Source organism: Ceratotherium simum, chromosome 3 (genome assembly GCF_057802395.1).
Source record: "Ceratotherium simum simum isolate JZ-2026a chromosome 3, ASM5780239v1, whole genome shotgun sequence".
Lineage (NCBI taxonomy): Eukaryota > Metazoa > Chordata > Mammalia > Perissodactyla > Rhinocerotidae > Ceratotherium > Ceratotherium simum.
In genome coordinates this window covers 39295676-39323320 of record NC_141902.1, presented here as the reverse complement: position 1 = coordinate 39323320, position 27645 = coordinate 39295676, and the positions used below count along the sequence as shown (strand labels likewise).

General features: G+C 39.4%; 2 protein-coding genes across 10 annotated transcripts in view; one reads left to right on the top strand and one right to left on the bottom strand.

The window, feature by feature from the left end:
- The window catches only part of GANC (glucosidase alpha, neutral C), an 80166-nt gene extending 54980 nt beyond the window's left edge, over positions 1–25186 (bottom strand). For 5 of the 6 annotated variants that reach the window (XM_004421461.3, XM_087425761.1, XM_087425765.1 and 2 more), the window contains exons 1-5: positions 24112–25186; positions 22722–22784; positions 20424–20532; positions 11379–11506; positions 6201–6383 (exon numbers count right to left, since the gene is read on the bottom strand). In XM_004421461.3, the coding sequence (XP_004421518.1) occupies positions 6201–6383; positions 11379–11506; positions 20424–20532; positions 22722–22784; positions 24112–24140 (512 nt within the window). In that variant the 5' untranslated portion in view covers positions 24141–25186. Of the gene's footprint in view, positions 1–6200; positions 6384–11378; positions 11507–15822; positions 16236–20423; positions 20533–22721; positions 22785–24111 lie in introns of those variants that run through there. The other variant, XM_087425782.1, reaches the window with a different exon arrangement.
- The window catches only part of TMEM87A (transmembrane protein 87A), a 37056-nt gene continuing 34543 nt past the window's right edge, over positions 25133–27645 (top strand). Inside the window, exons 1-2 of one of the 4 annotated variants that reach the window (XM_087425817.1) lie at positions 25133–25327; positions 26599–26659. In XM_087425817.1, the coding sequence (XP_087281943.1) occupies positions 25175–25327; positions 26599–26659 (214 nt within the window). In that variant the 5' untranslated portion in view covers positions 25133–25174. The remainder of the gene's footprint in view (positions 25328–26598; positions 26660–27645) is intronic. The other 3 variants (XM_087425802.1, XM_087425827.1, XM_087425811.1) reach the window with 3 other exon arrangements.

Here is a 27645-nt window from a genome sequence, read left to right as displayed (position 1 = left end):
TTGCTTGTTCTTTTTCTTATTGATTTGTATAAACTCTTTCTATATTGTGCATATTAATTTTTGATTTCTTATATATATTAAAATTTATGGTGAAATTTAAGGCAACTTGTATGTTGACTTTTAATTTTTTTAATTAAAATTTAAGGCAAGTGGTATGTTGACTTTTAATTTTTTTAATTAACAAACTTTATTTTTTAGAGCAGTTTTAGGTTCACAGCAAAACTGAGCAGGAAGTACAGACAGTGCCCATTTACTTGCTGTCCTCACACACTTACAATCTCCCCCACTATCAACATCCTGCATCAGAGTGGTACATTTGTTACATTCAATGAACCTACATTGACACATCATTATCACTCAAAGTCCCTAGTTTATATTAGGGTTCACTATTGGTGTTGTACATTCCGTCGGTTTTGACAAATGTATACTGTCATGTATCCACCATTGTAGTATCATTCAGAGTAGTTTCACTGCCTTAAAAATCTTCTGTGCTCTGCCTACTCCTCTCTCCCTCCCCATTAACTCCTGGTAACTACTAATTTTTTTACTATTTCCATAGTTTTGCCTTTTCCAGAATTTGATACAGTTGGAATCACACAGTATGTAGCCTTTTTTAGATTGGCTTCTTTCACATAGTAATATGAGTTTAAGTTTCCTTTATGTGTTTTCACGGCTTGATAGTTCTTTTCTATTAGGCACAAAATAATATTCCACTGTCTGGATATACCACAGTTTATCTATTCACCTACTGAAAGATATCTTGATTGCTTCTAAGTTTTGGCAATTATAAATAAAGCTGCTATAAACATCCGTGTGCAGATTTTTGTATGCACGTAAGTTTTCAACTTCTTTGGGTAAATACCAAGGAGCATGATTGCTGGATTGTATGGTAAGAGTATGTTTAGCTTTGTAAGAAACTGTCAAACTGTTTTCCAAAGTGGCTGTACCATTTTGCATTCCCACCAGCAATGAATGTGAGTTCCTGTTGTTCCACATCCTCATCAGCATTTTGTTGCCAGTGTTTTGGATTTTGGCCATTCTAAAAGATGTGTAGTGGTATCTTGTTTTAATTTGCAAATCCCTAATGACATATGATGTTGACCATCTTTTCAAATGCTTACTTGCCATCTGTATATCTTCTTTGGTGAGGTGTCTGTTCAGGTCTTTTGCCCATTTTTAAATTGGGTGTTCATTTTCTTGTTGTTGAATTTTAAGAGTTTTTATCAGATGTGTCTTTGGCAAATATTTCCTTCCAGTCTATGGCTTGTCTTCTCATTTTCTTGACATTGTTTTTCACAGAGCAATCGTTTTAATTTTAATGAAGTCCAATTTATCAATTATTTCTTTCATGGATTGTGCCTTTGGTGTTGTATTTAAAAAATCATCGCCATACCCAAGATCATCTAGGTTTTCTCCTATGTTATCTTCTAGGAGTTTTGTAGTTTTGCATTTTACATTTAGGTCTATGATCCATTTTGAGTTAATTTTTGTGAAGAGTGTAATGTGTGGGTCTAGATTCATTGTTTTGTATGTGGATGTCCAGTCACTCCAGAACCATTTGTTGACAAGAATATCTTTGCTCCATTGTGTTGCCTTTGCTCCTCTGTCAAAGATCAGTTCACTGCATTTATATGGGTATATTTCTGGGCTCTCTATTTTGTTCCATGAATCTATTTACCTATTCATTCACTAATACCACACTATCTTGATTACTGTAGCTTTACAGTAAGTCTTGAAGTAGGGTAGTGTCAGTCCTCCAACTTTGTTCTCCTTCAACACTGAATTGGTATTCTGGGTCTTCTGCCTTTCCACACAAACTGTAGAATGAGTTTGTCAATATCGACAAAATAATTTGCTGAGATTTTGATTGGGATTGCATTTAATCTGTAGATCAAGTTGGGAAGAACTGACATCTTGACAATATTGAGTCTCCATATCCATGAACATGGAGTCTCTCTCCATTTATTTAGTTCTTCTTTGACAGCTTTCATTAGAGTTTTGTAGCTTTTCTCATATAGATCTTGTACATATTTTGTTAGATTTATACCTAAATATTTCATTTTTGGGGGTGCTAATATAAATGGTAATGTGTTTTTAATTTAAATTCCACTTGTTCATTGCTGGTATATAGGAAAGCAATTGACTTTTGTATATTAACTTAGTATCCTGAAATTTTGTTATAATTGCTTATTGGTTCCAGGAATTTTTTGTGTATGTGCCAGTTTTGGATTTTCTACATAGACAATTATGCCATCAGTGAACAAAGAGAGTTTTATTTCTTTCTTCCCAATCTGTATAACTTTTATTTCTTTTTCATGTCTTATTGCACTATCTAGGACTTCCAGAATGATGTTGAAAGGTGGTGGTGAGAGGGGACATCTTTGCCTTGGTCCTGAACTTAGCAGGAAAGGTTCAAGTTTCTCATCATTAAGTATGATGGTAGCTGTAGGATTTTGGTAGATGTTCTTTATCAAGTTGAGAAAGCTCTCCTTTATTCCTAGTTTGCTGAGAGTTTATATCATTAATGGGTGTTGGATTTTGCCAAATGCTTTTTCTGCGTCTATTGATATGACCATGTGATTTTTCTTCTTTAGCTTGTTGATGTGATAAATTATATTAATTGATTTTTGAATGTTAAATCAGCTTTGCATGCCTAGGATAAATCCCAATTGGTCATGGTATATAATTCTTTTTATATTATAAATTGTTGAATTCAATTTGCTAATATTTTGTTGAAGATTTTCACATCTATGTTCATGATAGATATTGGTCTGTAGTTTTCTTTTCTTGTAACGTCTTTGTCTTATTTTGGTATTAGGGTAATGTTGGCCTCACAGAATGAGTTAGGAAGAATTCCCTCCTCTTCTATTTTCTAGAAGAGATTGTAGAGAACTGGTATAATTTCTTCCTTAAATGTTTGGTAAAATTCACCAGTGAACCCATAGGGGCCTGGTGCTTTCTTTTTGGAAGTTTATTAATTATTAATTCAATTATTTAATAGATATAGGCCTACTGAGATTGTCTATTTCTTCTCATGTGAGTTTTGGCAGATTTGATCTTTTAAGCAATTGGTCTGTTTCATCTAGGTTATCACATTTGTGGGCACAGAGTTGTTCATAATAGTCTTTTATTATCTTTTTAATGTCCACAGTATCTGCAGTGATGTCCTCTCATTTGTTTCTGATATTAGTAATTTGTGTCTTTTGTTTTTCTTAGTTAGCCTTGCTAATGGCTTATCAATTTTATTGATCTTTTTAAAGAAACAACTTTTGGTTTTGCTGGTGTTCTCTTTTGATTTCCTGTTATCAATTTCATTGATTTCTGCTCTAATTTTATTTTTTTTCTTTTGCTTACTTTGGATTTAATATGTTCTTCTTTTTCTAGTTTCCTAAGGTGGAAACTTAGATTATTGATTTTAGATCTTTCTTATTTTTTAATATATGCATTCAATTCTACAAATTTCCTTCTAAGCACTGCTTTCACTGTATCCCAAAAATTTTGATAAGCTGTATTTTCATTTTCATTTGGCTCAAAATATTTTTTAATTTTTTTTGAGATTTCTTTTTTGACCTATGTGTTATTTAGAAGTGTGTTGTTTAATCTCCAAGTACTTTGGAAATTTCTAGCTTTCTGTTATTGATTTCTAGTTTAATTCCATTATCTGAGAATCAGCATTGTATGACTTCTATTCTTTTAAATTTGTTACAGTGTGTTTTATGATCCAAAATATGGTCTATATTGGTGAACGTTCCATGTGAGCTTGAAAAGAATGTGTATTCTACTGTGGTTGGATGAAGACGTCTATAGATGTCAATTATATCCAGTTGATTGACAGTGCTGTTGAATTCAACTATGTCCTTACTGATTTTCTCTCTGTTGGATCTGTCCATTTCTTTTTTTTTTTTTTTTTAAATAATTTTATTTATTTATTTTTCCCCCCAAAGCCCCAGTAGATAGTTGTAGGTCATAGCTGCACATCCTTCCAGTTGCTGTATGTGGGACGCGGCCTCAGCATGGCCGGAGAAGCGGCGCCTCAGTGCGCACCCTGGATCTGAACCCGGGCTGCCAGCAGCAGAGCGCGCGCACTTAACCGCCAAGCCACGGGGCCGGCCCTGTCCATTTCTGATAGAAGGGTATTAAGGTCTCTAATTATAATAGTGGATTCACTTATTTTTCCTTGCAGTTCTATCAGTTTTGCCTCACTTATTTTGATGCTCTGTTGTTAGGCACATACACATTAAAGATTATTATGTCTTCTCAGAGAATTGACTCCTTTATCAATAATAACTGTCCTTGTTCTGAAGTCTGCTCTTTCTGAAATTAATATAAATACTCCCACTTTCTTTTGATTAGTTTGAGCATGATATATCTTTCTCCATCTCTTTACTTTTAATCATATGTGTCTTTATATCTAACATGTGTTTCTTGCAGACAACATATAAGTGTATCTTGTTTGCAGGTCCATACTGATAGTCTCTGTTTTTTGATTGGTATATTTAGACCATTGACATTCAAGGTGCTTATTGATACAGTTGGATTAATCTCTACCATATTTGTTACCGTTTTCTATATGTTGCCTTTGTTTTTTTATTTTCTCCTATTTTTATGTTTTTTTATGTTAATTTTTATTCATGTAGAATACATTTTTGCTGAAGTTGTGAGGTTAGGATCTAACTTAATTTATTTCCAGGTAGATAATCTGATTTTCCTAACATAAATATAAACATAAATGGTAGAAATATAAACTAATACACAACCTCTATGGAAGGCAATTTGGCAATATCTATTAAAATTACAAATGCACAAACCATGTGATCAGCAATTATACTTCTATGATTCTAGTCTACAGATATACTTGCATATATGCAAAATGACACATACACAAGGTTATTCATGATGTAAGTAGTTGTAAAACAAGATTAGAAACAACTTTAAAGTCCATCAATAGGAATTTACTAAATGAATCATGGTGCAACCATATAATACAAACTATGTAGCTGCTTTAAAGAAATTAGGAACTATCATACTGGTAAAGGAAAAAAAGCAAGGCGCAGAATAATGTGTAAAGGTGGTATCATTTGTGTCAGGAAAGGAAAAAACAAAGAATATATATCTTACTGTATAGGCATAAATTATCTCTGGAAGGTTACATAGAAAACGGGAAACACTGATTCCTTTCAAGGATGGAACTGGGGAGCTCAGGGACAAATGGTGAGGGAGACTTTTCACCACATACTCTTTTGTAGCATGTGCTTATTCCAAAGAGAAATTAAAATAAAAAGGCCCAACACAGACATCACCTCTAAAACAAAACAAAACAAAAATAAAACAAAAATAATGGGAGTTTATTAAAAGAAAAAATGTTTTAAATATAAATACCCTGGGTACTGGGTACACAGGTATTTGTTATGCTATTAGTATTTTTCAATTAAAAAGTAATTGAAGAATATTCATTAGGTACTAACAGAGTAGGTGGCAGGATTATGGTTATTTTAATTTTTCTTCTTTTCAATATTTTCTGTTTTTTCTACAATGAACACGTTATTTCTGTGATAAGAAAATAAGATTTTTTAATATTAAAATTTAAAAATAGAAATAAGTTGAAACCCAGAAAAAAATCACTATGTGGGAATAATGAATGTTGAATGCTCTCTGCAGATCATATAAAATGTTCATTATTAGGGTAAAAAAAGAAAGAATTACAGACTAGAGGATTTAAAAACAATATTGGTAAAAACGGAAGAAGAATCTCCTCCTCCTACCACCTCCTAATTCATGTGACCCCCACACAAACAGCTTTGATTAAATGGTTGGTCCGAGAAAATTCCTAGAAAACTATTCAAGTCTAGGCTAACTCTTATTGTAAGGGGGTAAAGTGAAATTCTGAAGACACATTAGTTCATGTTAACATTTATAAAGTCAACAGAGTGCTTGTTTAGAAGGGTGTGGAGGGTGGAGAATGCTATCAGTCAAAAACACAGGATGTGTTAAGAGTTTTAGGTCTGCAAAAGTCTGGGAATCATTCTTGTCATCAAGCTTGCATTCACTTGCACAGGTGAAAAGATGAAATTTCTCAGAACAATATTGCAGCAAATAAGGCAAATCAATTTTCTACAGTGATATAGTATCTATTTAGGCAACTAGTACTCACAAGCAGGTTTTCTTAAGTTCTTTATGTGACAAGTAATGTGCAAAAATACCTTTGCTTGAGAGGACCCTGCAGGTGCTCAAAGTACAGCTGGCCCAGGGAGTTTATGCTCATCACAACCTCCTCTTCAGACACCAAGTCTACCTTGAATGGGTTTGCCGTAACATGACACTTCAGATCTCCTTTGCCATCTGCCAATACCAGACTGCCTGTATCCCCTGAACATGAAATCAGCCTAGAAAACAAAGCAGGAAGAGAAAAATAAATTGCTATAGGTTTACATGGCTCAACGTGATTCTCAATTCAAATTAATGACTTAGTAAATCAATATTCATGTGACATAGCATATATAGATAAGGCAGTGGAGAGCCACAATTGAGAGCATGGGCTGTGGTGTTAAGAGAGCTGGACTGAATACAGCTCTACCATGCACTAGACGTATAACACTGGACAAGTTAATCCATCTTTCTAGTCCTCAGTTTCCTCATCTGTGAAATGGAAATAATAAAAGCAAGAACAAAAAGAGCTTTTTTTTTTTTTTTTTTTATAATTTTATTTATTATTTATTTTTCCCCCCAAAGGCCTAGTAGATAGTTGTATGTCATAGCTGCACATCCTTCTAGTTGTTGTATGTGGGACTCGGCCTCAGCATGGCCGGAGAAGCGGTGTGTCGGTGTGCGCCCGGGATCCGAACCCGGGCCGCCAGCAGCGGAGCGCGCGCACTCAACCGCTAAGCCACGGGGCCGGCCCCAAAAAGAGCTTTTTGAGAGAATTAAATGAGATCCTGTAAAGCACTTGGCACAGTGCCTGACATATAATAAGCACTCAATAAATGTTAGCTGTCATCACCATTATTACCTTGGTCTGGACAGTCTAGTAACATTTAGCTGCATAGAATATAAACACTTCACTTTTCTTTCTCATTCCAACCATATACTCAGAAACCGAGGAAATAACACAGACTGGGTGACTGATCCACTGAATCCACAGTGAGATGTAACCAAGTCAAACTTTTATCTATTTATTGCTTGACTCCCATCAGCCCCCAATTTGGCAGGTAGACTGTTAGGATGTTTTGGATCCGCAGGAATTATGTAAGCTCAGAGGCAGCACTTAAAATCCCTCAAAGGTCTAGATATTTCTTTCTCTGGTGCATAGTCACCCTGGTAAATGGTCACAGGCCTCGTTAGGGAAGGTTAGGAAGGAGAGTTTTATGTTCTTATTATATCCTTACAAAGTCCTTCTCCATGGATTCTAGGCCTCCCTCCTCAAGCAAGATGCTTGGGTTCTGGAAAGTAACTCTGTCTGAAGTTGTTTGAGAGGTTGTGTCTCACTGTTCATCAAACTTAAGTAGAGTTCTTTCAATTATTCCATCAAGTAAGACTTTAGTCGCTCTATTTCAGTCTAATGGATCCCTCGATACACTGTTCACTGCCCTGAGGGTTAAACCATTTTGAGTACCACATAGGCTCTGCTGCATGTTATGGAAACATGTCCACCTTCTCTCTAACAACTAAATGCTGCTACTTTCACTCTGCCACCTGGAGTCTCGTCATCTCCCCTGAAATCAGGGAGCCCATTTTAAGGTAATCATTTCCCAGCATTATCTCTAGCTCACACAAGGCATTCACTTACTACAATGCTTTCCAAGTGTTCCCTCATCAATGTACTTCTCAATGAAGTGAGTGTCTTCTGGATCCTCTGGGAGAACAGAATTAGGGGCTAGATGAACTGGGTGCATACGATATATCCACTTCAACATATTTACCTCCCTAAGTCTTTGGATCATTTTTTCTACACTGTGCCAAGGAATTTCTGGTATCTCAGCTTCATTCAGCAGAGTCCATAGCTGTGTACAGGTTACAGTTAACCAACCCAAGAAAGGAACTAAAACCACTTCCAGCTGTCCAAGCTAGCATATCAAATCTAGATTCTCTGGTACATGTACCCACGCCAATAAATGCAGCATGATCCCAAAATTATGTTCTTTCCTTCCAGTCTAGGAATCTGTCAGAAATAATTTCCATGCATATTTCCCAAGTTTTTGCCTATGTAAAATCTTACAATTCTTTAGGTGTACAAGCTTCTCCTCCTGAGTTTGACTGTAATTGGCTCCCTAGGCATGTTGGGCTCTGACCCTGAGAGTGGGTCTGGAGGCAGTGAAGGGTGGCAGGGGGGACACACAAGGACCATTGGAATCCCATTGCATGGTATATCTTAGGTGAGGTCAACACGCGGTGTCCAAGTAAGGTAGGATCAGCTTTATCAGACAGAGGAGGAGGAGCTGCTTCTGCTGGAATGGGAGGCTCAGTGGAATTTTGAGGTTTAGGTACTCAGAGTTATCCAAATCTTTTCAAATGTTGCTATTCAATTTTGAGGGGTCCTACCTTTTCCCAGTTAATGACCTAAATTCATAGACCTGATGAGGCTGTGAATTCAACTTATGGTCTAATTTAGCAAACCACAGAATCAAACTCTGTATCTGATTTTCAGCTACAAGGACTCTGTAGCTACAACAGATATGAGAGACTTTTATGATTGTCGTAGAAACCTATTAAGTTTCTGACAATGCCTTGAGCTAAGAATTTATTTTATTTTATTTTATTTTTTTGTGAGGAAGATCAGCACTGAGCTAGCATCTGATGCCAATCCTCCTCTTTTTGCTGAGGAAGATTGGCCCTGAGCTAACATCCATGCCCATCTTCCTCTACTTTATATGGGACGCCGCCACAGCGTGGCTCTACAAGCAGTGCGTTGGTGCGCGCTCAGGATCCGAACCGGTGAACCCCAGGACGCCGTAGCGGAGCACATGCACTTAACCACTGTGCCACTGGGCCGGCCCCTTGAGCTAAGAATTTAAAGCCCTGAGACTGCTGTTTTCTTCCTTTAAGTTCTCCAGTGAAGTTAAAAGCAGCCAGGCGACCTCAGAGTTTTGGATTCCGTATGACAATCATGCTATGCTATGGTCCCACCACTTGGTCCTCCAGAGCCATGATTTCAATAGGCACTTTATTTCAGTTGACCACAGGTAGTAAATTCAAGTAACTTAGCCATGGAACACCATGGTTTATTACTAGTTGTATTAGTTTGCTAGGGCTATCATAACAAAATACCACAAACTGGGTGGCTTAAACAACAGAAATTTATTTTCTCACAGTTCTGGAGGCTGGAAGTCCAAGATCAAAGTGTCAGCGGGTTTGTTTTCTTCTGAGGCCTCTCTCATTGGCTTTCAGATGACTATCTTCTTGCTGCGTCCTCACATGGTCATCCTTCTGTCTGTGTTATCTGTGTCCTAATCTCCTCCTCTTATAGGATACCAGTCATATTGGATTAGAACCCACCCTAACAACCCCATTTTAACTTAATTACCTCTTCAAAGGCCCTATTTCTAAATACAGTCACATTCTGAGGTACAGGGAGTTAGGGCTTCAACATATGACTTTAGCGGGGTGGACACAATTCACTCATAGCACTAATATCTCATCCTCTAATGATAACCAGGTCCTCAATGCCTTAAATCCAACTAGATCAGCTAACCAACCTCATATTTCCATCCTTGAGGGTCTGTTGCTTATACTTACTTCTGATACCAATGACGGTTATCAACCAAGATTCAACTGTAGATAACAGAAACAACTCTAGCTATTTTAAGCAGAAAGTAAATGACTTAATATGGGGGAATTAGGAGCTTACAATATCATGGGAAAGGTTGAGATAGCAGGTTTCTGGCTGGGTGTCCAGTAATGACCCCTAGAACAATACTGCATAATGTATGGCCAACAGAACTTCTACCTCAGCTACAATCAGAAAGTTGGGTAATCAGAAGTCACTATGGCAACTACTACGCTCCAGGATCATGCACCCTTAGCTGCAATCCAGAGATCAGGAAACCACTGCCCTAACTAGTTTGGCTCTAGAGCCATTCTACAGCTTCCAAATGCATACCAGCAAAATAGGCAACTCAGTTCTGAAATCAAGATACCTGGAAGTGCATCTGATTAGTGAAACCTGAATTACATCAGAAACTAGCTACATGGGAGCCTGGGAAATGGAGAAATGTAGTTTTTAGCTTCCTAGATAGCGCAGCAGCCAACGGCCCTCTAGAAAGAGGTTGGAACAGAAGCAGAACTAACATACCATATTTACTACACAAAGCTAATATCACCCTGACCCCCAAACATAGCACAGAAAAAAACCCCTACAGACTAATTTTACTTATGAACACAGATGTAAAAATGTCAAAGGATCTACTAGTAAAGTGAATTCTCCAGGATAGTAAAATATAATATATTGGATATATATGTGTGTAGATATAAACACACACACACACACACACACACACACACACACATATACACATACATACACCCACTTGCCAAACTGCAAAGCCTTGAGAAGTCTTTTATAATTTCTGTTTCCTAAGTTCTTGGCATATAGTGCTTTAATGAATAGATATATTTTAAATTTCTGATGGTTCTATCATAACTGAATTAATTTCTCCTTATAATCTATTGACTTTTTACTAGATTTTCAGGGAAAAAATAATATGCATAAAACTATGATAATGATGTAGTGAAAATTAAAGCATCTGGCATAATTTTATATTTCCTTAGTGAAATAATATGAAAAAACAACAGAAATAAATACACAGAACCATTTGACATATCACTGGAAAGTGTGCTGAGAACTGATAATGATTCCACAGGTATATGAAAAATGCTTTAATCCCCAAAGATTCTTTTTCACTAGACACTGATTATTAATTTATCTCTGATTCTAAGTCAAATTACATGTTAGACTTCTGAGACTATGTTTAATTAAAAGTGAATCAGTCTAACTGATAAATTACTGTAAGCATGGGAGTTTGACTAGTGTATTAGATCTCTGGAGCCCTGATGCTAATGTGAGTGAGTAAATTAAATAGCTCTCCTTCTACTTGCTCCCACAGTCTGGTTGATAAACCATTTTCTTTGTGAGAAGGAGAGCAGGGATCAAAGGCTCTGCCTCTCCTCATTAATACGTGCTGATGAGTCAAATGGTGGATGAAGAGAAAACAGAATGGATACTAGACAAAATGGATAAATCTATTCCCTAATAACTGAAAACTAGCTCTGCAAATGATTGTAGCCTTGAATAGTCAAAATAGGAGGCGCATACAAAATCTACTACACAAGGTACGGTAAAAGAACATATTGAGGGTGTATCCAAGATATTTTGTTCCTTGGCTTACCTTACAGTGCTTAGCTTGCTTGTGAGGACATCAGGAACTTCGTACCTAGGTTTCAGGGGAGTTTCTTCATTGATTTTAAGCCTGAAGATATTTCCCTCTATACCAGAAATTTCAGCCAAGAGAGGAACCTGGGAAAAGATACATGAGATTAATTTCAATGAGTTACTCCAGCGATGGTCAGTTCTACAGTCAAATTACAATAATTATAAAACTATGTTTAAATTATTATAGGCTAGGGCTGGCCTGGTGGCATAGCGGTTAAGTTCGTGCACTCCGCTTCGGCGGCCTGGAGTTTGTGGGTTTGGATCCCAGGCGCAGACCTACACACTGCTCATCAAGCCATGCTGTGGTGGCATCCCACATATAAAATAGAGGAAGACTGGCACAGATGTTAGCTCAGGGCCAATCTTCCTCACCAAAAAAAAAAAATAATAATAATAATAAAATAAAATTATTATAGGCCAAGCAAACTGGTGAACAACAGCAATCACGAAGGAAAAAGCTCCTCAATCTATGTATGTACCTGCTTGGCTATACCTCTGGTAGAGACAAGAAACACCTTCTATATGTTCTATGGCTAGGCAAACTTATAACTGTCCAGACCAGGACCTTTAAGAGTGAAAGGGGTCTCTATTAACAATTATACTGGATGACAGGCATAAACTGAAACTGCTCTTGGAAAACTGGAACACATGGCCATTAACTATAGATATGTTAAGAATAAGAGTTTGGTGTTAAAACCAAAGTAATTGGATTCTAGCTGAATGAAAGATGAAGGCTAACAAGCCACATAATAGAAAAGAATAGAGAGTAAAATGGCGGCATTGGGGTTCTCTAGATGAATGAGGTTTGCTGCACTAAAATCAGGCACTTCTGGTACACGTGGGAATAAGGCCTGGGGAACTTTCTCAAGAGACTGGGATAGTCTCAGCTTTCTCAAGAGGCTGGTGAATTTAGGTAAAATTCTACCAACAACGGGAGATGTAAGCAATGTAGAATTATAAAGAGAACACAGAATTAAAAAAAAAAAACACAAAACAACAACAAACCCCAAGACAGTAGAAATGGCTGGATTTAGGTTACAAAATGAGGCATCTAGATCAGAAAAATACTTTAAGACAGTGTTTTTCAACTGGTGTGCCATGCCACACTGGTCGATTGCAAATCCTTCACTGAATGTGATGCCAAATTCTGGTTACAATTGGGTACATGTATTGTTACTGTAATGTCTGTTACGTGAAAGGCTAAGCCGGGTAGGCTGTGTGACATAGTGTAGAACGGGTACAATGTGGTGCAAGCAAAAATGATCTTATTGGAACTGATGCCTCTTGAGAATACAGGAAAGTAGTCAAGGCACTTAAACAGTGACATGACACTAAAGAGTGACCAGGTAAACAGTGCAGTGGCTGTGGCTGCTTTTACAGATATTCTTAAGACAGGGTTATGATGTAGTAGTGAGCATACTGTAACTATTTTTTTCCAGCTTTACTGCAATATAATTAACATGTAACATTGTGTAAGTTTAAGGTGTACAACATGTTGATTTGATACACTCATATATCATGAAGTGATTAGCACTATAGCATTAGCTAACACCTACATCACATCACATAATTACCATTTCCTTTTTGTGATGAGAACATTTAAGAACTACTCTCTTAGCAACTTTCACATATATAATAAGAGTATTATTAACTATAATCACTATGCCATACTTGGTAGATCCCCAGAACTTATTCATTTTATAGCTGGAAATTTGTACCCTTTGACCAATATCTCCCCTTTCCCTCCACCCCCAATCCCACTGTAATTATTGCTTACACGTTGTTCTTTTGTATATTTGAATTACTTCCTGTGCCATCAGAATTCTAAGGTTTGAAAATGTGTCCAAACACAAATAAAGCTGAAATCCTGTTCGATTATGTGTTGTCTCCTAAATTAGACATATATTTCCATTGCTCTCTCAAATTCAATTCAACTAACAATTATTTGGCATCTAGTACTGTGATGTGCTGTAAAAAAGATTACTAAACTCTTAGGGAAACAGCAATTTAGAGGAGACGAAACACATACACAGTAAACGTAAAGCATTTTATACGTGCTGAAGTGGAAGGAGAAAGTCAGTGCTGTGAGAGAAAAAGGAAGGGGGATACTGATGGTGACTATATGGAGAAAGGTTCTGGGACATCTCTCTGGAGGAGGAGGGACTTAAGCAGGGCCTTCAGGGATTAGTAGGACTTTGGGCAGGCACAAATGGGAAAGAACCTTCTAAGCAGAGGGCACATAGGTTGTCTGTCTATATGATTAACAAATTGCATCTAGTTCATGCACTCCTCCTATTTTTAGTAAAATAGCTTTCTTTAATTTTTTTTTAAACCAAACACTGGTCTGAATGTTCTGCTCTTGAGGCTGTAGCCCAGGAAAGAATCCTAATTATATGAGAGGAGATGGCAATAACCCTGCTTTTACCATAATGACCTTACGTAACCAAACTTACAAATCAGAGTCAAACTGCCATTTCGTTTTCATTTTAACTCAATTAAGTAAGCAAATTTTTCCAATAGGTAACCCTTTTCAAGGTCAATATCCAGATTCATTCTTATCTCTTATTATCACCAACATAGCTTTCATGTTCCAAGCACATTTCCTTAACCTTAGTATGCATTTGCTTCTATGATCTGGCTCACGCTGCTGTTTTTATTGGCTTATTTTTTTATTTTTTAATAGCAGCAGACGCTCAGAAGTCCAATAAGCAAAGCTACTTGGGTTAAAGACAGTGGGGAGTGGCTCAGAGCCCCTACCTTTGAGCCCCCTCCCCTCCCTGCATTGAGCCCTGACACATCTCCATGGAAACCTAGGCTCTGTGGTTGACAGTTTATTTTATTTATTTTTTAAATAATTTTATGTATTTATTTATTTTCCCTCAAAGCCCCAGCAGATAGTTGTATGTCATAGCTGCACATCCTTCTAGTTGCTGTATGTGGGACGCAACCTCAGTGTGGCCGGAGAAGCGGCGCATCGGTGTACGCCTGGGATCCGAGCCCAGGCCACCAGCAGTGGAGCATGCACACCCAACCGCTAAGCCACGGGGCCGGCCCTGTGGTTGACAGTTTAAAAACCACTTGCCTGGACTTCTCAACTGCCAGTTATTGATTCTTCCACCAAAACCTTGCTCTGTAAAAGTCTGGATATGATATAGTCTTCCGGACATGTTATATTCTTCTATCTAAAACATTAAGAATTTCTAGATATTCCTGTTCTTCTCTAGGGACCTGTTTGGACATTTATGAAAAAATAATACACAAATAAATTACTCAATCTATTCCTCCTATTAGTGATGATTGGAAATGACAATGAAAAAATACGTTAAGAAGTTACAGAAGTCAGATTAAATTATTTAGTGTTAATACTTAGATAATAGTAGCAGTTACACTCAAATTACAGCAAGATGGATTTATGTAAAATAAGTGAAGAAACATATAACTAAACATTTTTAGTTTAGGTGAGACAGCATGGGCTTTGCTCCCTTAGAAATATTTAAGATGTGTAAATGTCTCCCTACACAGAGAAGATGAGATAAATTCACAGAAAGGAATACATTTTAGAGGTTCCTTTTAGTACTACAAGTCTCTACCTGGTTTTTCATAAACCTTTATTCAGAGGCTCACTTCTCATAGTCTGGAAAAGAGTCTTTACTTCCGGGCCGGCCCGGTGGCTTAGCGGTTAAGTGCGCGCGCTTCACTACTTGCGGCCTGGGTTCGGATCCCGGGCGCGCACCGACGCACCGCTTCTCCGGCCGTGCTGAGGCCGCGTCCCACATACAGCAACTAGAAGGATGTACAACTATCTACTCGGGCTTTGGGGAAAAAAAAAAGGAGGAGGATTGGCAATAGATGTTAGCTCAGAGTCGGTCTTCCTCAGAAAAGGAGGAGGATTAGCATGGATGTTAGCTCAGGGCTGATCCTCCTCATAAAAAAAAAAAAAAGTGTCTTTATTCCCTTTTCCTATCTTATTTCTCCCATACTCAATAAAAACAAAACCTGGTAGTCTGTAATCCATAAGTCTAGTTTTTTTGGCCCCATGGGCAAAAATATCACACAGGTTGCAAAAAATCATGTGGTAGAAACAGTCTCATCTATGTATCCAATTGATTGGATACATAGATACAGTGGATTGATTATATTAAAACAAAATTTTTATTCACCCAGAACTGGGAATCACAACTAGTAGAGACTGTAACTGAGTTACCAGAACAGTCCTAGAACACATATTTAAATGGCAGTTGGAATTAAGAAGGGAAATTATGACCCCCATCAAATTCTTTTTGGGTAGATCTTGCTTTTCCTCTGGCACCAGGTGTCTTCACTATACTGTAAGGAACAGTTAACCTAAAAAGCCTAGAAGAGTGAGCAACAATCTCTCCTAGCTGTTGATCAAGACCTCCCAGGATTCAGAGAGTGATCTAAGAGTTCATTAAATTGCTGTAGGGCACTAACTGCCCCTTCCATAGTTGCAGCCAGTTGGTTTATTGTAAGCACTGATTCCCTAAGGAGAACGTTGGCCAGTTCATGCTGGTTGTTAGCCTGTTCCCCAAGGACAACAAGCCTGTGCTTCTGATTCTTTGGCCAGTTCCCAAATTAGCTGCCTGTTCCTGGACATTTCTGCAGAAACAGTACTGGCTAACAAGTATTAGCTGTGCCTTATCTGCTGAGGAGGTGGGTGGTTGGGCAAAGTCCCATTTTCATCAGGCGTAGATGAAGAGGCAAGGGATAACTTCATGGCAGTACTCAGAGATATCCCTGCATCCTTGGAGAAGCTGCTAGAAGTGTTGTCTCTGGTGAAAACTTGCAGAGAGGCCGCAAAAGAAAGTAAACATGTTGCCAAATGGTCATCCATGTCATGAGAAAGCATCAAAATTAGCAATATAAAGTAGGTCAAAGACATAGCTCTGTTCCGGATAGCCTTGCTAGCAGGGTTTTTTAGCTAGACTCAGAAGACAGCATAAATTCCCTGCTGTCAAGTCACAAGACTAGATCTTCTGTCTCTCAATCCAGGTCAAATTTTCACTGAAGGATAAAAAAACTGATAATAGTAGGAAAAAACAGTTCTAAAAAACTGTTTTACTCAAAAAAAATGTTTTACTCCTTTCTTTTTAGATTTTCCTCTGGAAGCTTCTTTATCAAATATCTACCTGATTATTTGGTCATCAGGAATAGGCAAGATACTACATCGGGACCCTATGTGAGAAAACTTAAGCTTTTGAACCTGCAACCAGCTTTTCTTCAAAGCCTAGATGTCCTGACCTAGTGACAATATACAGGACAACACTTCAGCTTGTTCTGTAACATTACTATGTCCCAGGAACATCGTGTTTGCTATAGACTGAATTGTGTCCCCCACACCCCATTCATATGTTGAAGCCCTAACCCTCAATATGATGGTATTTGGTGATGGGGTCTTTGGGAGGTGACTGGGTTTAGATGAGGTCATGAGAGTAGGATCATGAGATTAGTGCCCTTACAAGACCAGCTTGTTAGCTCTCTCTCCACTATGTGAAGATACAGTAAGAAGGCAGTCACAAGCCAGGAAGAGGGTCCTAACCAGACACCTTGATCTTGGACTTCCCAGACTCCAGAACTGTGAGAAGTAAATGTCTGTTGTTTAAGATACTGAGTCTATGGTATTTTGTTATGGCAGCCTGATTTAAGACAATGTTGAATAAATGGTGGTTCTGTTTCCTGGTTGCTTATTAAGAGGCAGATTGGGAGAAGGGGATTGGGAAGGAGGATTTCAAAAATTGACAACAGATCTTGACAACAAAGTCACTGCTTTAAGAATTTTAATGGTGTGGTGGCAGGCAGGCACTAAGAGTGCTGGGTTTGTCAGAATCTGCCTAACCAGTGATATCTGAGAACTGCAGCTGTGAGCTAAATATGATCCTGTTACACTTTGGGCTCTGTCTCTCTGAACCTGAAATAAAAAGCTATCATTCTGAGTAAGTGGATGCACGCAGCTTGTTTTAAATCTCCAGACCACACCCATACCATATTCTAATGTGAAATCTCCCATGAAGCACCCATCTCATCCCAGAAACAACCTCTGCTGGAGGCTCCTTGACTATGCAGGGAGCTTGATATAAGGTTCAGGCAATTTTAGAGATTACTGTCTGGATCCTTGTTGTCCTTATCAGACTGAAAGAGGGCAGGAAACCTTAAGTCTCTATTAGCCGTCTCAACTCCAAGTGACAATGAGGGCATTAAATTGGAGTTCAGCCCAGAATTTTAGGGTGACCTTCCAAAACATATACATTTGCATGTATATGCCTGAGATTAGAACATGCAGATTCCCTCTGCAGCCCCAACGTTTCCAATACCTGAACATGAAGTCTGTTCCAAGGGGTCCTTGAAGTTCTCAGTCTTGGAAGCCATGTTGCTGATATCCTAGATAACTTGCCCTTGATCACGGGGCTCCTCAGCTCCCTTCTGAGCCATGTGCTGTCTTATGCTGAGATCTTGTGGGTCCTCCTGGCCTGTGGCTTCTTTTCTTTTGAAGGCATCCAGATCTGGGGGCCTCTGGTTCTGACCTGACCTGAACAGCATTGTCCCTCACATTTTCAGGATCCAAAGAGAGAGGTGTGTAGAGAAGTCTTGTAAAAGGCTGTGTGGGGATCCACCACTAACTGCACTGGTATCAAGCTGTGTTAGGAATTTGCATTTTGGCTCACACTGGTATTCAGGGTGCTTTTGCCTCATTTATTTGCTTCAGCATGTGTCTTCATGACAGTGGATTGTTTGGGTGCCCAATATACTGAGCCCTCCCCAAGGATGGAAAGGGATTCCTGCCCTGACCATGGGACAGCTACCATTCTCCAGGGTTAGACATATTGGAGACAGGAAGCAAAATGAGCAAATGAAGGAAAAATGAGACAGGAAGGTACCTGACATCTGGTGGCAGGCCTAATGACTCCTGGAAGGTCTCTGGTGGATTTCTTGCATTTCCTGGAGTCAACTGCTTCTGCTGACCCTGAATACAGGGGTTTGGCTGGCTGTCAGGCTATTAGACCACACGCAAATGGCAGGTGGCTCTCCAGGAAGGAAATTAGTGTTGCCCTACCTTTCCCCACAAACAGCTATCAAAATAGGCTCCCAAAGGATGTGTACTATGGGAGACTTGGATCAGCAGTAGAGAACCTATGACTTCACGGGTACCATGAGCTGAGAACTTGAAGGTGTCAAAGATGCCAAGCAAGTGGGCAAATTCCTCCAGAAAAAATGGGTGGTATAAAAGCAGCAATAGGTTTTGGAGAAAGGCTAACCATCCCATCTGTCCCATCTGTGTAGTTGAGAGAGATGAACTAAGTTCACTGCCACCATAACTATATCCTTAAGTAACCAGAATTGGGGACAGGGATAGAGAACACAGAACTGTTGATATGATTCTAGCCCCTATCTTGAATTTGGGCAAGAAAGCTATGCTAGAAGATTCCACATCTATGAAATGGCTAAACTTTCTAAAGCTTCATCAGGAATGTAGCCTCCTTACTGTGCAACTGCTCCTCCTGTCTGGGAATAAAGTTGGGACCCTTTGCTAAATTAAAGGCCTTACAAATGTTATAGAGAACCTCCTGACGTTGTGGGGCAGTTTTTGTTCTGTCTTCTCTGAGGAGATCCCGAGTGCAGCACTATAGGGCAAGAGCTATGGCACTCACAGGGAGATCTCTCACAGCTTTGTGGTGAAAGTGGGGATTTCTTCTCAGTCTGCTTCTTGGAACTAACTAACAAGGATTTGTTAGTTAGTTGGTGGAGTTACTATCTAAGCTGTTAGGTGACCTAGACTGCATGGCTTTAACAATGTCTTTCAGTTATACGAATTACCAATGAAGTCAGATTTGTCTGAGAGGCCTTAGAAGCTTAGGATGCCTTTAGAAGATGAGGGAGGATCTGGAAGTCAGGGCCAGCCTGGGAGCATCAGGTACTTGTGCACAGCCACACTGCCTAGCCCAGCCCATAGAGTACTTCCTTTATGACTGGCCCACCTGTGTGGCCATCTGAAGAGGTGTGGCAACTTGACAGGTAAGAAAAAGCACTTAAGATATACTGCTCTAATCCTTTCGGTATGTATTAACTATGGTGATCTGCTAGTGAAGCAGCTCTGGATATGGAACATACATTCATTCATTCATTTATTTTTGTGAGGAAGATCAGCCCTGAGCTAACATCCATGCTAATCCTCCTCTTTTTGCTGAGGAAGACCGGCTCTGAGCTAACATCTATTGCCAATCCTCCTCCTTTTTTTCCCCCAAAGCCCCAGTAGATAGTTGTATGTCATAGTTACACATCCTTCTAGTTGCCGTATGTGGGACGTGGCCTCAGCATGGCCGGAGAAGCTGTGCGTCGGTGCGCGCCTGGGATCCGAACCCGGGCCGCCAGCAGCAGAGCATGCGCGCTTAACCGCTAAGCCACGGGGCCGGCCTGAGATGGAACATTTATGACTTAGGTTTTCAACTGCATAGTCCCTTGCTCCCCTGACTCACCCACATGCACTGAGGTTTGGACATTCACTGAATTTGTACCTTGCTCAGGCTGCATGCTCAACTGTATGTTACATAATAGTGATAGGAAGAATATGGGTGCTTGATAGAGGCAACAGATGCAGGTGGAAATTCTGATTCCTAGCTATGTGACTCAGAGCAAAGGACTTTCTAGACTTCAAATTCCTTATCGGAAAGGAAGGATTATCTGAAAATTATCTGAAAATAATACAATATACCTCTTAGTTGTATTATGAAGACTGACTGAAAGGAAATAACATTTGTAAAACATCTAGGAAAGCATCTGATACACAGGCAATCTATAAGTTGACATTCATATTACTTTTATAGTAGGCAGTATTAGTGTAGATACGAAAAAGATGACATTACTTCTCTAACAAAGCTTTTTTTGAAGCATACATGGTTTTTTAATTAGCCTTTCTAGAAATTTTCTTCATTCAACCAAAATAAATATAGAAAAAAATAATTCTCTGTAGAAAATACTTCTATCTCACCTTAGTTGCTTCACTGACGATTTGGAATTTAGTGCTGTCTTTGTCCGTTGTGACTGAGTCTAGTAATGCCTGACAGGTGGACTTCTTGGAAAGCCGCTGTTTCTGACGCCTAGAGATATGGAGTATACAGATGCCTGAGAACTAATCATGACTGTCAGCATCCAACAGACTATATTATCAGGTGGAAGTCATTAAAATTCGTTATGATAGTAAGTGAGTTGGCACAGAGAGTATTAGTTGTTCAACATAACACTGCTCAAGGATGGTATTTTGTCCTCTTTATTGAGAAGGTGCGGCAGTTTACATAGATGACATTAATTAGCTTGCTAATTCCCTTCCCTCTTTCCATGAAATGTATACTTTAATAGAAATTCAGTAAATTCTAGTGGAAATCCAATATAATCTAGCAGTTTAACAAGGTGACCAGGAGTTCACTATAGAATTCCCTTTAACGTACCAGTTCAGAATTAAAATGATATGATTTTCTTCCTCTAAAACAGTGTGAATAAATTAGAAAGTTATGGTACATGATATGTTATTTTGTGATTTCAGTTTTAGGACCATCTAAAGGTAAATACTTAAAAAAAAAGATTTTAAAGAAATCTTTTTTGAGGCTCTGGGGCAACATAATCTTATATAGTAGTGCTGGGAGTATAAAATGGTACAATCCCTATGGAGGAATAGCTGGTAATAGTTAAAATTTCAAACACATTTACTCTTTGACCTAGTAATCCTGCTCCTGGAAATTCATCTTATAAATACATTTGCATGTGTAGGAAATGACATAGGTATAGCTTTTCATTGTGGCAGTGATATTACAGTAAAAGATGAAAAACAACCCAAGGGTCTAGAAATAGGAGAGAGACTGAATAGATGATAGTACATCTACCCAATGGAATACTATACAGCTGTAAAAAGAGAGGACAATCGCCAGAGTGGTGTAAGCAAGGCAGTGATGTAAGAATATATGTATTTACAAAAAGAAATACTGGAAGGATAAATAAGAAATTAATAAACCTGGTTACTTATAGGGACAAGATGAGGAATGGGGTAGAAGGGGATAGGAATGGGAGTAACACTTTTCAATGTATATCTTTTTATATTATTTGATTTTTGAAACATGTAAAAGTATTATCTATCCATGGGCTGGCCCTGTGGCTTAGCAGTTAAGTGTGCATGCTCCGCTACTGGCGGCCCGGGTTCGGATCCCGGGCGCGCACCGACGCACCGCTTCTCCGGCCATGCTGAGGCCGCGTCCCACATACAGCAACTAGATGCATGTGCAACTATGACATACAACTATCTACTGGGGCTTTGGGGATAAAAAGAAAAAAAGGAGGAGGATTGGCAATAGATGTTAGCTCAGAGCTGGTCTTCCTCGGCAAAAAAAAAAAGAGGAGGATTAGCACGGATGTTAGCTCAGGGCTGATCTTCCTCACAAAAAAAAAAAAAGTATTATCTATCCAAAAACATAACATTTTAATATTAGTTTAAAAACACTTTGACTTTTAAAATAAAATACCTGTTTACTGAGAAATTTAAATAATACAGTAGTAAGTGTATAAAATTAAAGGTGAATGTCTCCTGTCTGATGAATTTCTTTTTTTTTTTTGTGAGGAGATCAGCCCTGTGCTAACATCTGCCAATCCTCCTCTTTTTTTGCTGAGGAAGACTGGCCCTGGGCTAACATCTGTCCGCATCTTCCTCCACTTTATATGGGACGCTGCCACAGCATGGCTTGCCAAGCAGTGCATCGGCGCGCGCTCGGATCCAAACCGGCGAACCCCAGGCTGCTGCAGAGGAGCGCGCGCACATAACTGCTTGCCCCACCCAGCCGGCCCCTGATGAATTTTTTTTTTTTTTCTTTTTGTGAGGAAGATCAGCCCTGAGCTAACATCCATGCTAATCCTCCACTTCTTGCTGAGGAAGACTGGCTCTGAGCTAACATCTATTGCCAATCCTCCTCCTTTTTTTTTTTCCCCCCAAAGACCCAGTAGATAGTTGTATGTCATAGTTGCACATCCTTCTAGTTGCTGTATGTGGGACGCCGCCTCAGCATGGCCGGAGAAGCAGTACGTCGGTGCATGCCCGGGATCTGAACCCGGGCCACCAGTAGCAGAGCGTGCACCTAACCACTAAGCCACGGGGCCGGCCCCCATCCTGATGAATTTCTTAATCATTATATTCTTAATTGACCCTCTCCTAAGAAAGCCTATCAGTTCTCAAAATTTAATAAACATCAATTTTGAAATATTGTCAGAAATGTTTTGATCTAGGCAGTACATTTCCTCTCTTTACCTGTAGAAAGCAATCTTGCTGCAGTCTTTGAAAACGTTTTTATCCACAGCTTCATCTTCAACACTAAATAAAAAGACATTTTAAGAAACTTATTTTACACAGGGTTTGTGAATCCAATTTTTGTATCTTCTTTAACCATAGTATGAACATGGGAAATAAACCTCTGCAATGCAAAACTGTGTCACGGCCATCACATAACATGATAGCATGTGTGCTGCAGAATAACCTCCTTTTGTAAATCACCCAAGGTAAACATCAAAACATCAAGTTCTCAGATTACCCTGAAAGCAATGGAAAAAGATCACTGTCACTTATGAGAAAGGCTTCGTTTAAAATAATGACTGAAGGCTATGACTACAAAAATAAAATCTGAAGCAGCAAAAACAAACAAAAACTCCCAAACCAAACAAACAAAAACAACTCACACACCTATTTATTCAACAAAATATTTTCAGAATATTCTTACTGAGTGCTGGACTCTGAAGAAGATATGAAGGATTTTGTCTGAGCTTTCTGCAAGAGCCTAACCAACAATCACAAATCAACCTGACAAATGCTTTAATAGAGGTACGTGCAAGGCGCTAGAATAATAGAAACACATGTAAAAGGAAAATCTTTTGCTTTTTAAGATGATGCTGACAATCTAGGGGCTAATGTTTTTTAAAACTAAGTTCCCAGGAGAGCAGTTCTTGGAATAGAATGTGAACAAGACGTATATATATTGCCACTTGAGTATATATATTTAAATTAGCCTCCATATGATTAAAACAACTATCGGCTATAAGGGGAAAAAAAACACTGGCCTTCATGCAGAGGTGTCCTCAATACAGCCGTAGTCAGCATTCCCATGATTACACAGGAAGTTGATTGAACACAAATTTCAAAATATTATGAAAACAAGCCCAGACAGATACACTTGGCCATACTAAAAATTGTTTATCGTGGAAGTAATCAAATCCTTCATTGACTCAGGCTTTGTCACTGTTTCTTTTAATCAGGTTTCCAAAGACAAGAGAAATTTGCAGTCTTCTCTTTCCAGCTTTGAAGAATGAGCTCTGGAATGATATAGGAAGAGTTGGGTATAGCTGAAGTTGGAAAGCAACATGCTTGAAATTCATGTGTTAGAGTTCTGACCACACCTCTTCCACTGTTTTGTTAACCATCCTGAAAATATTTTATGAGGGGCTAGCTATTAATATCAACTAATTCCCTGGGGAATGGAGAAAAAAATGATAAAGATGAAGTGCACGAATATCAAACATGCAAATAAGGTCAATCAAACAATCGACAAAACGTTCAAAGCCAGAATGTTGCTTTCGGGTACTTTCTGGTGCTATACCCTGCCTCCAGGACCCTGGAGTCGGTCCCTGCAGAACCACTGGGCCTTTACCTGATTTCCTCTTTCCCGGCAGCGTCCATGGCCTCCCAGTCAATACGATTGGCTTCCAGCTCTCAGGCCAAGTCTGCGAGCGATCTTTTCAAAACGCCGATTGGCCGTCTTTCTAAATTACAACCAGCGCTTCACCACCGTCAAGTTTCTGGGAAGTGGAGTCCCCTCCAGGTCCTTAAGGAGTGACAAATCAATTCCTGCTCCTGGATTTCCAGGCCCAAACTAGCGTTTCTACAGGGATTTATTTAGCATATTTTTCTTGGTTATGAGTGGCTGATGAGTAACTGCTTTCATTAGGAACCACAACTGTCTTTGCAGTGGAGGGGGCGTGCACTCAGAGCCCTAGAGGATGAAAATCAGGAGCTTGAGAACCAGGAAGTAACGAGATGGTCTATCTCAGCGGCGGTCATGCCAGATATTGAAACCTGACCCACTCTTTCCCGGTTTTTAGTTGAGTAGAAAATGCCGGCCAGCTCTTTGCCGGAAGGTGATGTTCTGCGGCCAAACTCTACCGTAGCATCATACTCTTCAGGGCTAGAAGGGGCTTTTTTAAGGAGTTATCTATTACACCAGTTTAGGAATCGCTTCTGCTCCACCACGGCCAAATTCCAGTCTTTGCTTAAATACCTCTGGAAACCGAGAACTCACTACTAGACGCCAAACAGGCAGCCAGACTTATGGCTCTCCCAGGCTTCTGGCGCCGGTGTCTGACTTTGACTTAAACGGGATGAGGCCTGGGGCGAACGGGAGGAGCAGAGATGCTTGCCTGGTCCCCAAACCCTTTAAGGACTAGGAGAGAGGAGAAGAGCCCACCAAAGCGGAGATGGCTACTCGTGATCATCCTCAGGCTCCAAGGTGACCAGATTACAAGAAGAGGACGCCTGCGCAGCACATCCAAAAGCTCACACGAAGCCGTGACGACCAAATGCAGGAGGAGCCGCTGGGTCGCAAAACTAATAGGCCCCGCGAGATTTCGAGGACCCGGATGATCCCGCCCCCAGAGCTGAGCCGGAAGAGGGCGGGACGAACCGGAAGAAGGTGAAATGCTTTCGGTAGGCAATCCATGGCTGTGAAGATGGCGGCGGCTGCGTGGCTTCAGGTGCTGCCTGCCATTCTTCTTCTGGGGGCTCAGCCGTCCCCACTGTCTCTCTTCGGTATAGGACCGGCACCCGTTGCTGCTGCTGACCGATCCAAGTGGCACATTCCGATGCGGTCGGTGAGTCTTTGCTTCTGAGGCAACTGAGCCTGGAGGAGCAAGGGGTGGGGCTACGGCGGCCCAAGGGGTCCAAGAAGGTTCGTAAAAGTCCGCTTCCAAAGCGCTGAAATTGCTGGGAGCGGCCGTGTGGCTAGTTAACAGGGATCCACCTCCCTAGAGTGGAAAGCCGTGCGTTTCTGTGGGTTGATTAGCAGGAATGCCAGAGCCACTTTAGGAGCGGAGAGGAGTGGTGGAGCGGCTTTTTATCGGCTAAGTCAGAGAACTTTCAGTGTCTGACTTGAGACAAGTAAACTTCATGTATAGGTGGAGAATGGTTTCTCTTTCAGCTGAAGTTTCACAGAATCCAGTGGCCCCCGGGTTGAATGAGATGGATATGTAAATAGGCGTCTCTCTCTATTTTTCTTTTTTCTGCACTTTTTTGTTGCTGCATAATTCTACTCACGAAGTTATTTGATTTCGTTTGAACTTTGAAATGAACTTTTCTAAGCTTTGCTGTATGATTAGGAAGCCTAGGCGTTTAAAAAGTGCATTTTAACATGAGAATGGCTAAAATGAAAGAAATAGTATTCCAAAATTTGATATGGTAAGGCTGGTCTTTCTTTTGGACAATTAACTAGGCAGGTTGACCCTTTCTGCCCATCGCTCCCTTCCCCCCTTTTAAACCTCATTCGGGTAAGAGCTGTAGTCCTGTGAGCAGGAAATGTCGAAAAGCATTAGTTCTGTTAAAACCACGGTGGCCGTTTTGTTTCATTCTGCTTTGCTCAGTGGTTGTAATGTCCAGATCTTATTTGAGCTTTTATATGGCAAGCATTACAGCTTTTGTTCGTTTGGTGAAGATCTTCAATTTCTCAGTTTTAGATATTTACTTGTTACTAAAAGGGTTAATAGTTAAGTCTGGTTATCTGCTTGTGGAATAGTTTATTTGAAGAAACGATTGGTTATTCTGCACAGTGATTAGTCAGTAAGGGGAATTAACTGATTAAGGAGTACTTCCCATGAAAATTGAAGTTAAGTTGGGGTTTCTAGCAGCCTCCCTACTAGAGTCCTTGCTTAATGGCCTGTGGGGAAAAAATCATGTCTCTGCATCAAGCTGCAAAATCCTGCAGTTTGGATGTGGTTGAATTTTACTAAAAGGAAGGCAAATGATGTCTTTTTTTGTTAAGAAAACTAACTTGAAAGTTTCATAAATTTAGGTTGTTTACCAGTTATAGTCTGCCTTGGGAATTAAAGTGATCTGATGCTAATTATCTTTCTCTCCTTTATCTTTGCAGGGGAAAAATTATTTTAGTTTTGGAAAGATCCTCTTCAAAAATACATCTATCTTCCTGAAATGTGAGTTTTTGCATTTCATGAAATTTTTATTTGAGTTTTTGAGTGATCTTTAAGCTTTTAAATAACGTGTTTCCTCCCTCTGATTGTCTACTCTCAACATAAGTTCTGAAATTTAATAGTCCGGCACTATCTAGGTATAAACATACGTAGTATAACTAAGGTCCTTTCAGTGAATAATCTTCAGTATACTTACTTGTGTGAACTTTATTTTCTTCCCTTATTTTTCTGGTCTTTACGATCTGTAGCTAGACAGTCTGTTGGTTGATTGCCTGCGTGGTGTTTTAATCTGTTCTGAGTCATAGAGATACCACCCATTTTGCTTTTGTGTTCTTGTTAGATGTTTGCTGAACACGTAGCCTAGGTTTGTCAGACCATTGGCTCTGAATGAATATGTTCAGTAAATCTTTTGTTTACAAAAGGAGTATTTTGCCCCCTGGATCTTTGGAGAAGGAAGCTCAAAGATATTATCAGGAAATAGAGATTATGTGGAACAAAACGAGTTTGTCCAGTGGGAAAACCACTGTATCTGAATCCAAAATATCCCATTGTGTATTAAAGAATAGCTTCTTTTTATTTCTGAAGCCGGCTTTATTTTAGAGAATAAATGGTCATGGATAGCTCCATTTCAATATCAGAGATAAAAATCCAGATCATCCATGTGTGCTTCTATGCATGGCTCTCTCCATGAAAGTTCAAAGTTACAAGTCATAGTTCGATGATTTTTTATTTTTAATCATTTAGTAAATAGTTATTAAAAACCTGCTATGTGCCAGGCACTGTTTTAGAAGCAGGAAAGTAATAGAAAAGGCCCTTTCTCTTATTGAGCTTACCGTCTAGTGGGGGTGAAGGGGGCAGGTAGAATTTCTATGAAGAATGTACTGTGTCTGTGGAAATATAATCTCCTGACTAATGATTTAAATCAAATCTACTCTCACACACTGGTCTTGTGAGGTTGGTTTACTAGGTAAGAGTAGCTTTTCGAGATA